This window comes from Camelina sativa, chromosome 16 (assembly GCF_030686135.1).
Source record: "Camelina sativa cultivar CO46 ecotype springtype chromosome 16, ASM3068613v1".
In the NCBI taxonomy this organism is placed as follows: Eukaryota; Viridiplantae; Streptophyta; class Magnoliopsida; order Brassicales; family Brassicaceae; genus Camelina; species Camelina sativa.
Genome location: NC_141895.1, coordinates 4,139,603 through 4,152,063, shown reverse-complemented (window position 1 = coordinate 4,152,063; position 12,461 = coordinate 4,139,603). Strand labels below are relative to the sequence as shown.

General features: G+C 34.0%; 2 protein-coding genes across 2 annotated transcripts; both read left to right on the top strand.

Moving 5' to 3' along the window:
- The first annotated feature begins 1,417 nt into the window (after window positions 1-1,417).
- On the top strand, window positions 1,418-3,373 carry LOC147925107 (uncharacterized). Its single transcript, XM_087492488.1, has 7 exons — window positions 1,418-1,541; window positions 1,632-1,728; window positions 1,798-1,922; window positions 1,989-2,073; window positions 2,169-2,298; window positions 2,870-2,992; window positions 3,179-3,373. The coding sequence occupies exons 1-7, from the start codon at window positions 1,418-1,420 to the stop codon at window positions 3,371-3,373; spliced, it is 879 nt and encodes a 292-aa protein (XP_087348614.1).
- Window positions 3,374-5,096: 1,723 nt separating this feature from the next.
- Window positions 5,097-8,690, top strand: LOC104753363 (uncharacterized). Its single transcript, XM_087492487.1, has 7 exons — window positions 5,097-5,299; window positions 5,503-5,658; window positions 5,907-6,184; window positions 6,422-7,019; window positions 7,109-7,563; window positions 7,682-7,777; window positions 7,993-8,690. The coding sequence occupies exons 1-7, from the start codon at window positions 5,097-5,099 to the stop codon at window positions 8,688-8,690; spliced, it is 2,484 nt and encodes an 827-aa protein (XP_087348613.1).
- Window positions 8,691-12,461: the final 3,771 nt, after the last annotated feature.

Sequence of the window (12,461 nt, the reverse complement as noted above, 5' to 3'; positions counted from 1 at the left end):
CAGGTGCAGACCAATTTTATTTGTATATAAAAATGGTCCATAGTTGGTACACAAATATTTTCTTTTACTTTTTTCGGATTAATTAGGGACCATAATTGATAAATGGTGAATAAAAAACAGTTATATCCCTCAGGTTTTGTCCACTTCAGCCACTGCAAGTCTCCATCCATTCGATCCGTTAGTAAATACGTACATGTAGGGTTAGAAACACCATTTGCATCACTTTTCTCTTGCTGGATAGCCTTACCAACCTTTAATACATATGAGTATTACTTCTATTTAATTAACGTTTATAGTTCTTGCTACCAATCCACAAAGAAGTCATCTCTATTATAGTAAAAGAGAAGTACAACTTCCCTTTCAGACGAAAATGCCCCTACGCCAACAACATAAAAACACGTAGAACAAGGTTAAATATGACTTAAAAGTTAATTGGATTGGGGCAAAATTAAAGAATTAACCCGACATTAGACAGTCAGATAATTAGATCCTTATTACTTGGTTTTAACGTTTTTTTGGGTATTGGGTATTGGGTATTGACAATTGACAATTGAGAATATTAATGGGTATTGATATCTCTCAACCGGAAAATTAAAAATATCCCTAATTTAGCTCATTATCACGCAAAAACGCACAATAATTATTCTACTATTATGTTATTCAATCTCAGCAATTAATTTCGCAGATATCAATCTCCTAATAAACAAAGGGAATCTTACTAAACTACTTCTTTATACACGTATATACACGTATTAGATTTCCTAAACAGTTTATGATCAGAATTTATTTCTAAGCCACAGATACAAACAATATATACAAAATATTCTCCAAAATATTTTCCTACTCGATTTGGCTTAATAATCGGCTAACACAGAATATTCCCAAACTTATAGAACTAGAAAATACCTACTTTAGTATACGTCTAGCCATCTCTATAAATACAATGTTAGGAAGCAAAGCTTCAATCATCATACCTGCAAATCTTTTCCCTTATCTCTGCTATCAACCTTTCTGCAATGGCTGATGTCGTCGCTGCTACCACAGATTTACTGTCAATCAAACCATTCAAAACAAATTGGAGAATACAAGTCAAAATCATTCACTCTTGGAAGCAAAATACAGTCTTTTCGGGAGATACCATAGAAATGGTTTTAGCAAATATTTCTGTAAGCTTACTTAACTCTTTATTGTCTTCTACTCACTTATACTTTATTGTATTCTAGGATAAATGCTTATTGTTTCGAGTTGTAATACCTTTATTTGTTAAAATAGGGTACCCTCATCCATGCAACACTTAAAAAAACCACACTTTGGAAAGTTCCAGAGGCTGATTATCCCTGGTCAATGGGTAATCATTGAAACTTTCTCATTGACTAAATCAGTGGGGAAATATAGGGTTACAAACCATGTTTATCGCATGTCTTTGATCAACACGACCTCTATCTTCCCATGTGCATCGTTGCCTGATGACATATTCCTGAAACTGGTAGACTTTCGAGATATTAGGGACGACACTACACTGAATGAGAACATTTTGGTTGGTAAGTATGTTTTTTCATCTTGGATAAATAAATATATACTTGAATAGATATTAGATATATATATTATCTTAAACCACTACTATATCACAGATGTTGTTGGTCAAGTTGTCAATGTCGGTGAACTGAAAATCCATCTAGTCAATGAGAAGAACAAGAAGAAAGTTGAGTTTGAACTCAGAGACATACGGTAATTTCTTCTCCTACTATAACGACTTATATTCTAATATCTATTCATTCTTTATTTTCTTGTATGTAGCGATGTACGTCTACCATGTACTCTTTGGAATGTATTTGCTGAGAGAATTCTAGCTGCTTGCCAAAACAATGGACAGACTATGGTCATTTGTCTCTTGCGTTTTGCTAAAATCAATTCTTTCAAAGGTAAACATGTTAATGGCTTATATTTCTAGAATACATTAGTAAACTTACACTGCTTTTCTGTAATAGGCCAAAGATCTGTCTTTAATGCTTATGACATATCTTTAATGGAACTAAATCCAGATTTGCCTCAGATTATAGAGTTTTGTGAAAAGTAAGTTATAATTCTTCTTCTACAAAGTAGGTTATTATTCGTGACATTCTAAGTTTCTAATATACTGTTTTACACAACACATTTGGGTTCAATAGTCTGCCTAAGGATGACCTTGCCTTAACAATCAAAGAATCTGTACCTAAAGAGGAAAAGGTTGTGTTGAAGGCTGAATTTTACAAACATTTCGAAAGAAGAACAATTGCAGAAATCACTGAGTACAATGAGGTACATTTAGTATATATTGTCTAATTTAGCTATTACTATATAGCACATTCATATGATTTATAATGCGTAATTACTTCTTATATATTTTTAGGAAGGTAAATTTAAAATTTTTGGAGTAATCTATGCGACTGATACGGAGTTTGCGTGGTATTATTTTTCGTGTTTAAAGTGTACTGCTACCGTATACAAGGTTCCAAAAGTTGAGGATGAGGTTGTGAAAAAAAACAAAAAAACTTTGTTTTGGTGTGCTGGTCGTAATGAAAGTCATACTAAAGTTGAACCAAGGTAAATATATGGCTTTTATTTGCTAAGCGATTTTTATAAACTAACTTCTCTAACAACTAATATCTAATCTATCTGTGATAAATAGGTTTAGGTTGACTGTTTGTGTAATGGATTCAACTTCCCAGATTAAGTGTCTTCTTTAAGAGAAGGATGCTAAAATGATACTACAAAAGTCTTCTCTTCAGCTTTTGGATGGTCATTTAGATGAGGTATTTTATTCACTGTACCATGTTATGTAGTTTGAAAAAAAAATTTTTGTTGATTATCATTCTTTCATCAAATGTAGATTCAAGATCCAACAAATATCCCAAAAGAACTGAGATCTTTGGTAGGCAAGACCTTTCAGTTTGTTGTTACTATTGGGAAGGATAATGTCCGAGATGGAAGTGATGTTTACAAGTTTTCTCATGTTTGTGTTAGCCTTGATGTTGAGCAATAGGACTCTATTGAGCAATCTCAAGGTGCCGACGATTTAACTACTATTTTAAGTTGTGATCAGGTATCATAAAGTATGATAACAATTTCAATTTCTATAAGATGTTTACTAATTTAATGTACTGTGCGTAATTCATTGTTGTATTACTATTGTTAACAGGGAACAGTAATGTTATCCAACAATTCTGAACAAAATGATGCTTCAGCAACACCTTCCACTACTCCATCTTCTAAAAGGAAGGATGATGTTTCCGGTGAGAGTTCCGATCAATCATCTTCCTCAAAGATAAGTGTTACCTTGAATATTATATCCAACTCGGAAAGTCCAGACAACATCATCTCCAAACTAACCTAGCACAACCAAAAATCAGAAAAAACAATCTTATAAGATCGTATTAACAACCAAATCATTTAAATCTTAAAAAATTCTTTCTTCGTTGAATATATTTAATAACAAATTTAATCAAATAATAGGTAACAAATCCAAATGAGAAACACATATATAGGAATTTAATATATGATGTTCCTAAATATCTGCTAACAATTAACAGAAGATTTACACATTTATGTTAGTGGATCTACACATTTTTGAAGATTTACACATTTCTGTTATTAGCTGAAGAGTTACACACCAATAAAATATTCCCTATGAGTGTCACGGTCAAATCAACATTGTGTACGAAAACTAATTTTAAAGTGGGGTTTCATATTCTTCTTTAATCTACTTACTAACAAAGCAGAAAGCTATGAGAAAGAGGTCTAAGAAACCAAAATTTGGTGACGAAAATCAACATACTCCTAAGAGGAATAGGTTTTTGTCATCAAATACTTCACAAAGTGTGTTAAGCAACGCAACTCAGCCTACTGGCAATTCTTCTATTTCACTAAATTCAGTTTTTTCAAGAGTTTTCAAAGATATTACAAACTTACCAATTCCAAGCCATTCAACAACTCAAACTCCTACGAGTCAACATCAATCTTCCTCTGACACATTTGCGCTTCAATCTGGTAAGTATTGAGTACATTAGTTAAAGATATAAAAATGTAAATTATACAAAACCTATTAGTTAACCAATTGATTATCCATATATATAAGTATTTGAACAGGTTCATAGAATGTCTATCCTGGATACAATTTATATAGTAAAGTTAGGCCAATTAATACTACTATATCTGCTGGTGCCATCTTTAAAAGAGCTAAAGAATGACTACATGCTTTTACAAGAGACAGTGTGACAAAGCAGTACCCAACGACGTCCCAAAAGAAACCAAATTGTTAGTGCAAACTGCTTACAAAAACTTATATAATAACTCACATGTATTTTGTATCTCCTATTTAATTATTGGTAGTTCTTTTTTTTGTAGCTGAAGATGGTCAATCATCATGTCTATCTGATCGGTCTAATACTATCTTATCTGACTCATGTAATTGTAATGTCCGAATTCAACCAAGAAATTTAGAAGACGAATTTAATGAATCTATGTGGAGGAACACGTGTGATGGTATAGTTTTAATTAAATTAAAATTGAATCATTCATTCTAATTTGTGTTGTTATTGTAACTAAAGTTCATATATGCAGATGAATCTATTTATGATGAGGAGCAGTCATATTATTTTACTAGCAGCGATGAAGAGATGTCGAGTGCAGCAATCTCTGACCATGATGAACCTTCGAATGTAGGTGAAACACATGAACAAATTACACTAATGGTTCGGGATACAAACAAAGGCAAAAGTTCTAAAACAAAATAAAAAAAATAGGTACTATGACTTATTATTGATTATGCTAATAGAGAGATGTCTTTTAAAGCCGACTTATTCTTAATTTAAATATTTGGAGACTATTTAGATCATGGTGATCCAGATTATACATGTCAGTATTGTAGTGCATTGTTGTGGTATGATGAGAGGATTAACAAGAGAAGAAATACTAATAATCCTAAATTATCCCTCTGTTGTCTTCAAGGAACTGTAAAACTCCCACTTTTCAAGAAATCTCCAGATCTTATTACCAAGCTGCTTATGGGTACATATAGACTTAGCAGACATTTTCAACAAAATATTAGAGGTTATGAAATGGTGTTTGCAATGATGTCTCTAGGAGGAAGAGTAGATAAAACTGTACATCAAGGAAACGGACCAAACATGTTCCAGCTACAAGGAGCTAATTACCATCTAATGGGTAGTATGAAGCCAAAAGAAAATGACTATGCTAAGTTCTCACAGCTATACATTGTCGATACAGACAACGAAGTAACAAACAGAGAAACAGTTCTAAGGTTTGGTCACTTTTAAATTATTATCAGAGTTTCTTATAATCTTTTCAACCTTACTCCAATCGTTTTAAATTTTCTTATCTCTAACCTGCAGCAAATCTAAGAACCAAAATACAACACTTGGGAAGAAAAATTTGAGGAAAGATATAATAGAGCCTTTAATCAAAGATGTTGGATGAAGTGAATCCTTATGTAGCACATTTCAGGGCAGCTAGAGATAGATTTGCGATGGATGCAGAAGAAACTTTCCATATGAGGATAGTTAGTGATCGTGTTGGGTTGGATGGTAGGAATTACACAAACCCTACTGTTTCAGAGATAGCTGCTCTAATACCCAATAATTTTGTTAAGGAAATGCATGAGTGTGATATTATTATTGAAGAAAAAAGCACATGACTTCTACAGAGAATTAGTGAAATTCACCCTTCCTATTTGGCATTACAATATCCGTTGATTTACATCATGGGGAAGATGGTTTTAGACCAGGAATTCAGAAGGGATACACAAACAAAACAAAAACTAAGGAGATCAAGTGTATTAGTATGCGACAGTGGATTGCATTCCGGACTCAAAAGAGAGCTTCTGAATCTAATACACTTTTATTATCTAGGAGGTTGTTCCAACAGTACATAGTTGATGCATACTCGACAATAGAGTCCAATAGACTGGAATATATCAAGGTTAATCAATCGAAGCTAAGATGTCAAAACTACAGTACTGTAAAGGAAGCAGCTGATTCTAGAGTTGAAGATATGGGTGAACAAGGGAATCCTATTTCTATTCTTGCGTCTTTCACTGGTAGTCCACGATATATGGTTCAAAGCTACTATGATGCCATGGCTATATGCAAACATTATGGTTTTCCTGACCTTTTCATCACATTTACATGTAATCCTAAGTGGCCAGAGATAACAAGGTATGTCAAAGCTCGAGGACTCACAGCGAATGATAGACCAGATATAATATGTTGAAAATTCAAGATGAAGCTTGGTTCATTGATGTTTGATTTGACACAAAAAAACTACTGCAGAAAACGGTGGCATGTAATATATACTTTACCTGCATCGCTTAGTATATAATAACGCTTATGTTAATTGTTTTAAGTCTAATTTTTTTTTTGGTCAGCTATGTATACTGTGGAGTTTCAGAAACAAGGGTCACCTCATGCCCATATACTATTGTTTATGGACAAGAGGAGTAAATTACCTACGGCTGATGACATCAACAAGATTATATGTGCAGAGATTCCAGATAAAGATAAAAAGCCTGAGCTGTATGAAATCATTAAAGATAACATGATTCATGGACCATGTGGAGCTGCCAAGCGGAATTCACCATGTATGGTTGATGGTAGATGCTCAAAAATGTATACAAAGGCACATCCAGATTTAACAAAAGTTGGGAAAGATTGCTATCCAATATATAGGAGAAGGAATGGAATGAATTTTATTGAAAAGGGAGGTTTCAAGTGTGAATATCGATATGTGGTGCCATATAATGAGAAGTTATGTCTGAGATACCGTGCTCACATCAACGTTGAAAGGTGCAACCAAACTGGCTCTATTAAATATATGTTCAAGTACATTAACAAGGGATCTGATCGTGTTGTTGTGGTTGTCGAGCCAGTCAACAAAAGTGCTACATCGACTACAACTAATGTGGGAAATACAGCTCAGAATAAAAAGAAAAAGAAAAATGAAATCAAAGATTACTTTGATTGCAGGTATTTAAAAGATTTATATACGTTCAGCAATCTTATTGATAAAACTACTTCATGATTTACAAATGTGTTTAATTAAATAATTTTGATAGATATGTCTCGGCCTCCGAAGCTATTTGGCGAATCTTCAAGTTCCCAATACAATTCAGGACAACTCCAGTGCAAAGGCTATCGTTCCACGTAGAAGGGAAAAAACCATGTTATTTTAAGATGAATGCTGACATAGAAGAAGTATTGGAGAAGGCTGTCAATGAGGATTCAAAATTGACAGCTTGGTTCTACTTGAATACTGTCAACCCTGAGGCTAATCAGTATCTTTATGCCGAGATACGAGCTCACTTTACTTGGCAGGGTAAGAAGAAACAATGGAATGATAGGAAGAGAGGGTTTTCACTTGGTAGGATTGACTATGTTCCTAGACGAATGGAGCCTGAGTATTTCATGAGAATCCTCTTAAATATAGTTCGTGGACCTAAATTGTTTGACGATTTAAAAACTTACAAGGGTGTAGTTTATAAAACGTATAAAGAAGCATGTTTTGCAAGGGGTATTCGAATGGAGCCTAAACAATGTTGTTCATATCTTTATAAACAGTATTGTGGATGCATCACAGTTGTGTTTCGGTCCTCAGCTACGTAATCTATTTGCGAATATGATTTTGTCAGATTCTCTATCACAACCAGAACATGTTTGGGAAGAAACATGGATACATCTTTCTGAAGACATTAAGACAAAGAAAAGAGAAGAATATAACAATCCAAGTTTGTATTAGACTATTCTGCTTTGTTTTTCTTTTTTTTTAATAAGATATGTATATTATTATAAAGACACAATCTAAGATTATTTCAATCAAAGTATAATTCCACTTCAATCTAAGATTATTATGTGTTGATTTTCCTCATTTTTTTTGGTTGAACATTTTCAGATTTAAACCTATTAGATGCAGACTAAAGGAATTATACTTTGATTGAAATAGAGAAGCTAATGTTGATAAATGGTGGGTCATTATCTACCATTGAAAAGATGACGCAGCCGTCAAGAGAAAGAATTGATAGTTCCAATCATTTGATTGTAGAAGAGATGAAATACAACAAGGAGAAGGAAAAAGAAAATCATGATAAATGGGTTAAGATGTTAACTTCGGAACAAAAAGGAATTTATGATGAGATTTTGGATGATGTATTGAATGACAAAGGAGGAGTGTTTTTCGTTTACGGATCTGGTGGCACATGTAAAACATTCATCTGGAAGACTTTATCTGCGGCTGTTAGGTATAAGGGAATGATTGTCATTAATACAGCTTCAAGTGGAATTGCGTCTCTTTTACTTCCTGGTGGTAGGACAGCACATTCCAGGTTTCGGATAAAAATCGCTCCTGATGATAGTACATCATGTAACATGAATCCTAATGATTATGTTGCAAATCTAATGGATGCGGCTTCCCTTATTATATGGGATGAAGCTCCAATGATGAGCAAGTATTGTTTTGAGAATTTGGATAGAAGCCTGAATGATTGTATTGGAAAAGTGTGCAAGAAGCCTTTTGGTGGTAAGGTGGTTGTTTTTGGGGGAGATTTCAGAAAAATCCTACCTGTGATTAATGGTGCAGGACGAGCAGAGATTGTTTTGTCGTCTTTGAATGCATCTTATTTATGGAGCATTGCAAAGTATTAAAGCTAACCAAGAACATGCGTCTACTAAGCGAAAATTTAACAAAACTTGAGGCAAAACATATTGAGGAGTTTTCAAATTGGATATTAGATGTCGGAGATGGGAAAATTGTAGAACCGTATGATGGAGAGGCTGTAATAGATATCCTTGCTGAGTTTTTAATAACAGATGTTGATGATCCAATAGAAGCAATCAGCACATCAATATATGGGGATGTTAAGTTGTTGAGAAATCTAGATCCTAAAGGTGGATTATGTAATGGAACAAGGCTTCAAATTACACAGATGGTTGATCATGTTTTGGAAGCTATGGTTATTATTGGGGACCGAAGTGGTGATTTGGTGTTTATTCCTCAGACATTTATCAAACCATCTGATACCAAGCTACCATTCAAAATGCGGCGCATGCAATTTCCTATAGCTCTAGCTTTTCCTATGACAATCAATAAGAGTCAAGGGCAATCATTGAATGAAGTTGGATTATTCTTGCCTAGACCTGTATTCTCCCATGGGCAATTATATGTGGCGCTATCTAGGGTGACATCTAAGAAATGATTGAAAGTTCTCATTGTTGATGAAGATGGTCAGATTCAGAGGCAAACAATGAACGTCGTGTTCAAGGAAGTTTTTCAAAATTTATAAAAAGTACGATCATATTAAATATATTACTGTCCATTTTTAAAAATCTTTTTTTTTTCACACTATTTTATGATATTGATAAGTTTAATTGCTAAGTTTAAATGGAAGCTTATTTTGAGAATACTTTCTTTCCTATTATTGAGGTGTATTAGTTATATGAGAATATTTTTCACACCTAGTATATCGGAAAGAAAGTACTCTAAATCAATTACAAAAAATTTAGAAATATCAAAACCCTAAATATTAACAACTATATATATTCTTTACCTTATACTTAGAACGAAACAGCACCCACGGAAATCTTCTCAATTTTCATTATGACTAAGATCGAGAGAAAAAAATATATCAAAGATCCAATGCTTAAGGGTTGGTTCGATCTCAATCTTAACTATGAAGTTGCAAGACAACTCACTTTCGAAGAGATCCCTGTGTTTTTTACATGGAATCCTAAAGGAAAATGCTTCGACAGAAGGAAAAACAATCGAAGAACAACTTCTATTTCAAGTAACTTTAAAGATAACTTATACATCAAAATACTTTCCGTTTTCTTAAAGGGCCAATAAGTGACAAAGATCTGAGGACATATGATGGAGTTGTATATCCATCGTACAAGGAAGCATGTGTGGCAAGAGGATTATTAGAAAGTTGATTTTTGCGTGTTTTGCATTGCTTCATATTCAGTTGGTTTAATTTTAACTACCTATTCGTATGTTTTCATTTCATGTTCAAGTTTAAAATAAATGAGCAAAGAATGAGTTTTTTGTTATTATGTTATTATTATTAAAAATACATAACGAAGATTATAGAATCTGAATCTATTTAATTGTTAAATAAACTAACCTTTACAATATAGAAATACTTACCTGTTAACTACAGTCTTCTAAATACTCTGATATGAATAACTTGACACACAAACTGTACATGCGAAATTCTCCTGACAATCGAATCGAAGCTGATACATAAACAGAGCATTATATTCGTATTAGTTCTAACTTTTCATACTCTAGCTATATCAATTCAAATCTAAAAATAAATTTGCCATCTTTGTATATCTCTTTGATGAATATTTACACATTTGCTAAGGACCAATGTTGTAGTAAAAACAAAAATATGTTTTAGGAATTAACCTTTCTATTTTTTCTCTTCAAAAACACGTACTCTTTGGTAATAAATCGTTCTATATATGAAAATAGTCATCAATTGAAACCCTGATGCGTACTCGAAAACAAGAAAAACAATCAGTTTTGCCTCTTACAAATAAAGCAACATTTCCAATCAAAAACATAGTATTCAGAGGTTATTTGAATACATATAACAACAGTAGAGAAAGTGTTTCACTACAAGAAAACAAGGTCATAACTGATGGCACTTCTAACGGGCAACTATCTGTCGGTAATTACCGACGATATACTGACCGATTTCTGACACCATAAAAGTTTGTCAGTTTTCCGTCGGAAATTTACAGACAAACATTATCCGTCAGTAATCTGTCAACATTTCTGACGGATTACCGACCAGATATTACCGTCAGTATTTTCCGTCGGAATTTCATTGGTAAATCAACATTTCCGACGGATTACCGACCAGATACTACCGTCGGTATTTTCTGTCGGAATTTCGTTGGTAAATATATCCGTTGTTGTTGTCGTTTGTATATTATTCAATTACCGACAGATTTTTGACGGGTATTAATTTACAGCTGTCGGAAATCCATCCGTAAACTTATTATAGCCGTAAAAATAAATATCCATCGGATATTCATCGGTAAATATATCCGTTAATATAGCCGTTGAAAATTTCAAAAATTACTGACGGATTACTAACAGAGTACGGACCACTCCTTATACTCTCACTCATTTTTTTAGAAAAAAAAAGGTCTTCTTCTTCTTATTTTCGATCTTGGATGGACGGACTGATGCTCGATCCAGAATCAAATTTATTGAATGATGAGTATGCTCGTGGTGTAGGCGAGTTTATGGAGTTGGCATGTCAACAACCGATCGTTCTTCAAACCCGTAAGTTGAAATGTCCATGTTCGATTTGCCGGAATTCTCACGATATTAGGATTGATTTAGTATGGGGTCATCTTTATTCGAATGGTTTTATGCCGGGTTACAAAATTTGGTTTCTCCATGGTGAAAGACCAGAGTATATTAGTTCTAGCGAACCATATATTGTTGATAGCGTAGAGGAACCTAGAACAGAAGTAGATTATGGTGTGGGTACTGTTGAGATGGTGAATGATGCATATAGGGAAAATATGCAATCGATGGGTCAAAATGTTGATAGGTGAGAGGAACCTAATGAAGAGGCATGCAAGTTTTTTTCTATGTTGGACGCAACTAAGCAGCCGTTATATGAAGGTTGTAGGGAAGGTCATTCGGCTTTATCATCTGCAAGCAGATTGATGACCATAAAGACGGACTACAATTTGGCTGAGGAATGTGTGGATGCGATAACAGATTTTGTAAAAGACATTTTGCCTGAAGATAATCATTTTCCAGGTACATATTACGAGATTCAGAAATTGGTCGCCGGTCTTGGTTTGCCGTATCAAATGATAGATGTATGCAAAGATAATTGCATGATCTATTAGAGAGAAGACGAAGATAGGAAAAGGTGTCGATTTTGTCAAAAACCAAGATATCAGGAAACAGGCGGTAGGGTTCTAGTTCCATATAAACGGATGTGGTATTTACCGATCACAGAAAGGCTGAAGCGATTATATCAATCTGAGCGTACGGCTGGTCCAATGAGATGGCACGCAAAACATAGATCAAACGGAGAGATTACGCATCCTTCAGATCCAAAAGCATGGAGGCATTTCCAATCTGTGTATTCAGATTTTGCGTATGAGCCAAGAAACGTGTACCTAGGATTATCTACAGATGGTTTCAACCCATTTGGAAAGCATGGAAGGCAATATTCGTTGTGGCCAGTAATCGTAACACCTTATAACTTACCGCCATCTTTGTGCATGCGTCGAGAGTTTCTTTTCCTTTCGATTTTGGTTCCCAGTCCAGATCATCCGAAGAGATCTCTTGATATGTTTCTGCAACCGTTGATATATGAGCTGAAAATGTTATGGGATCATGGTGCTACAGCATATGACGTTTCAACCAAGCAGAATTTCCAG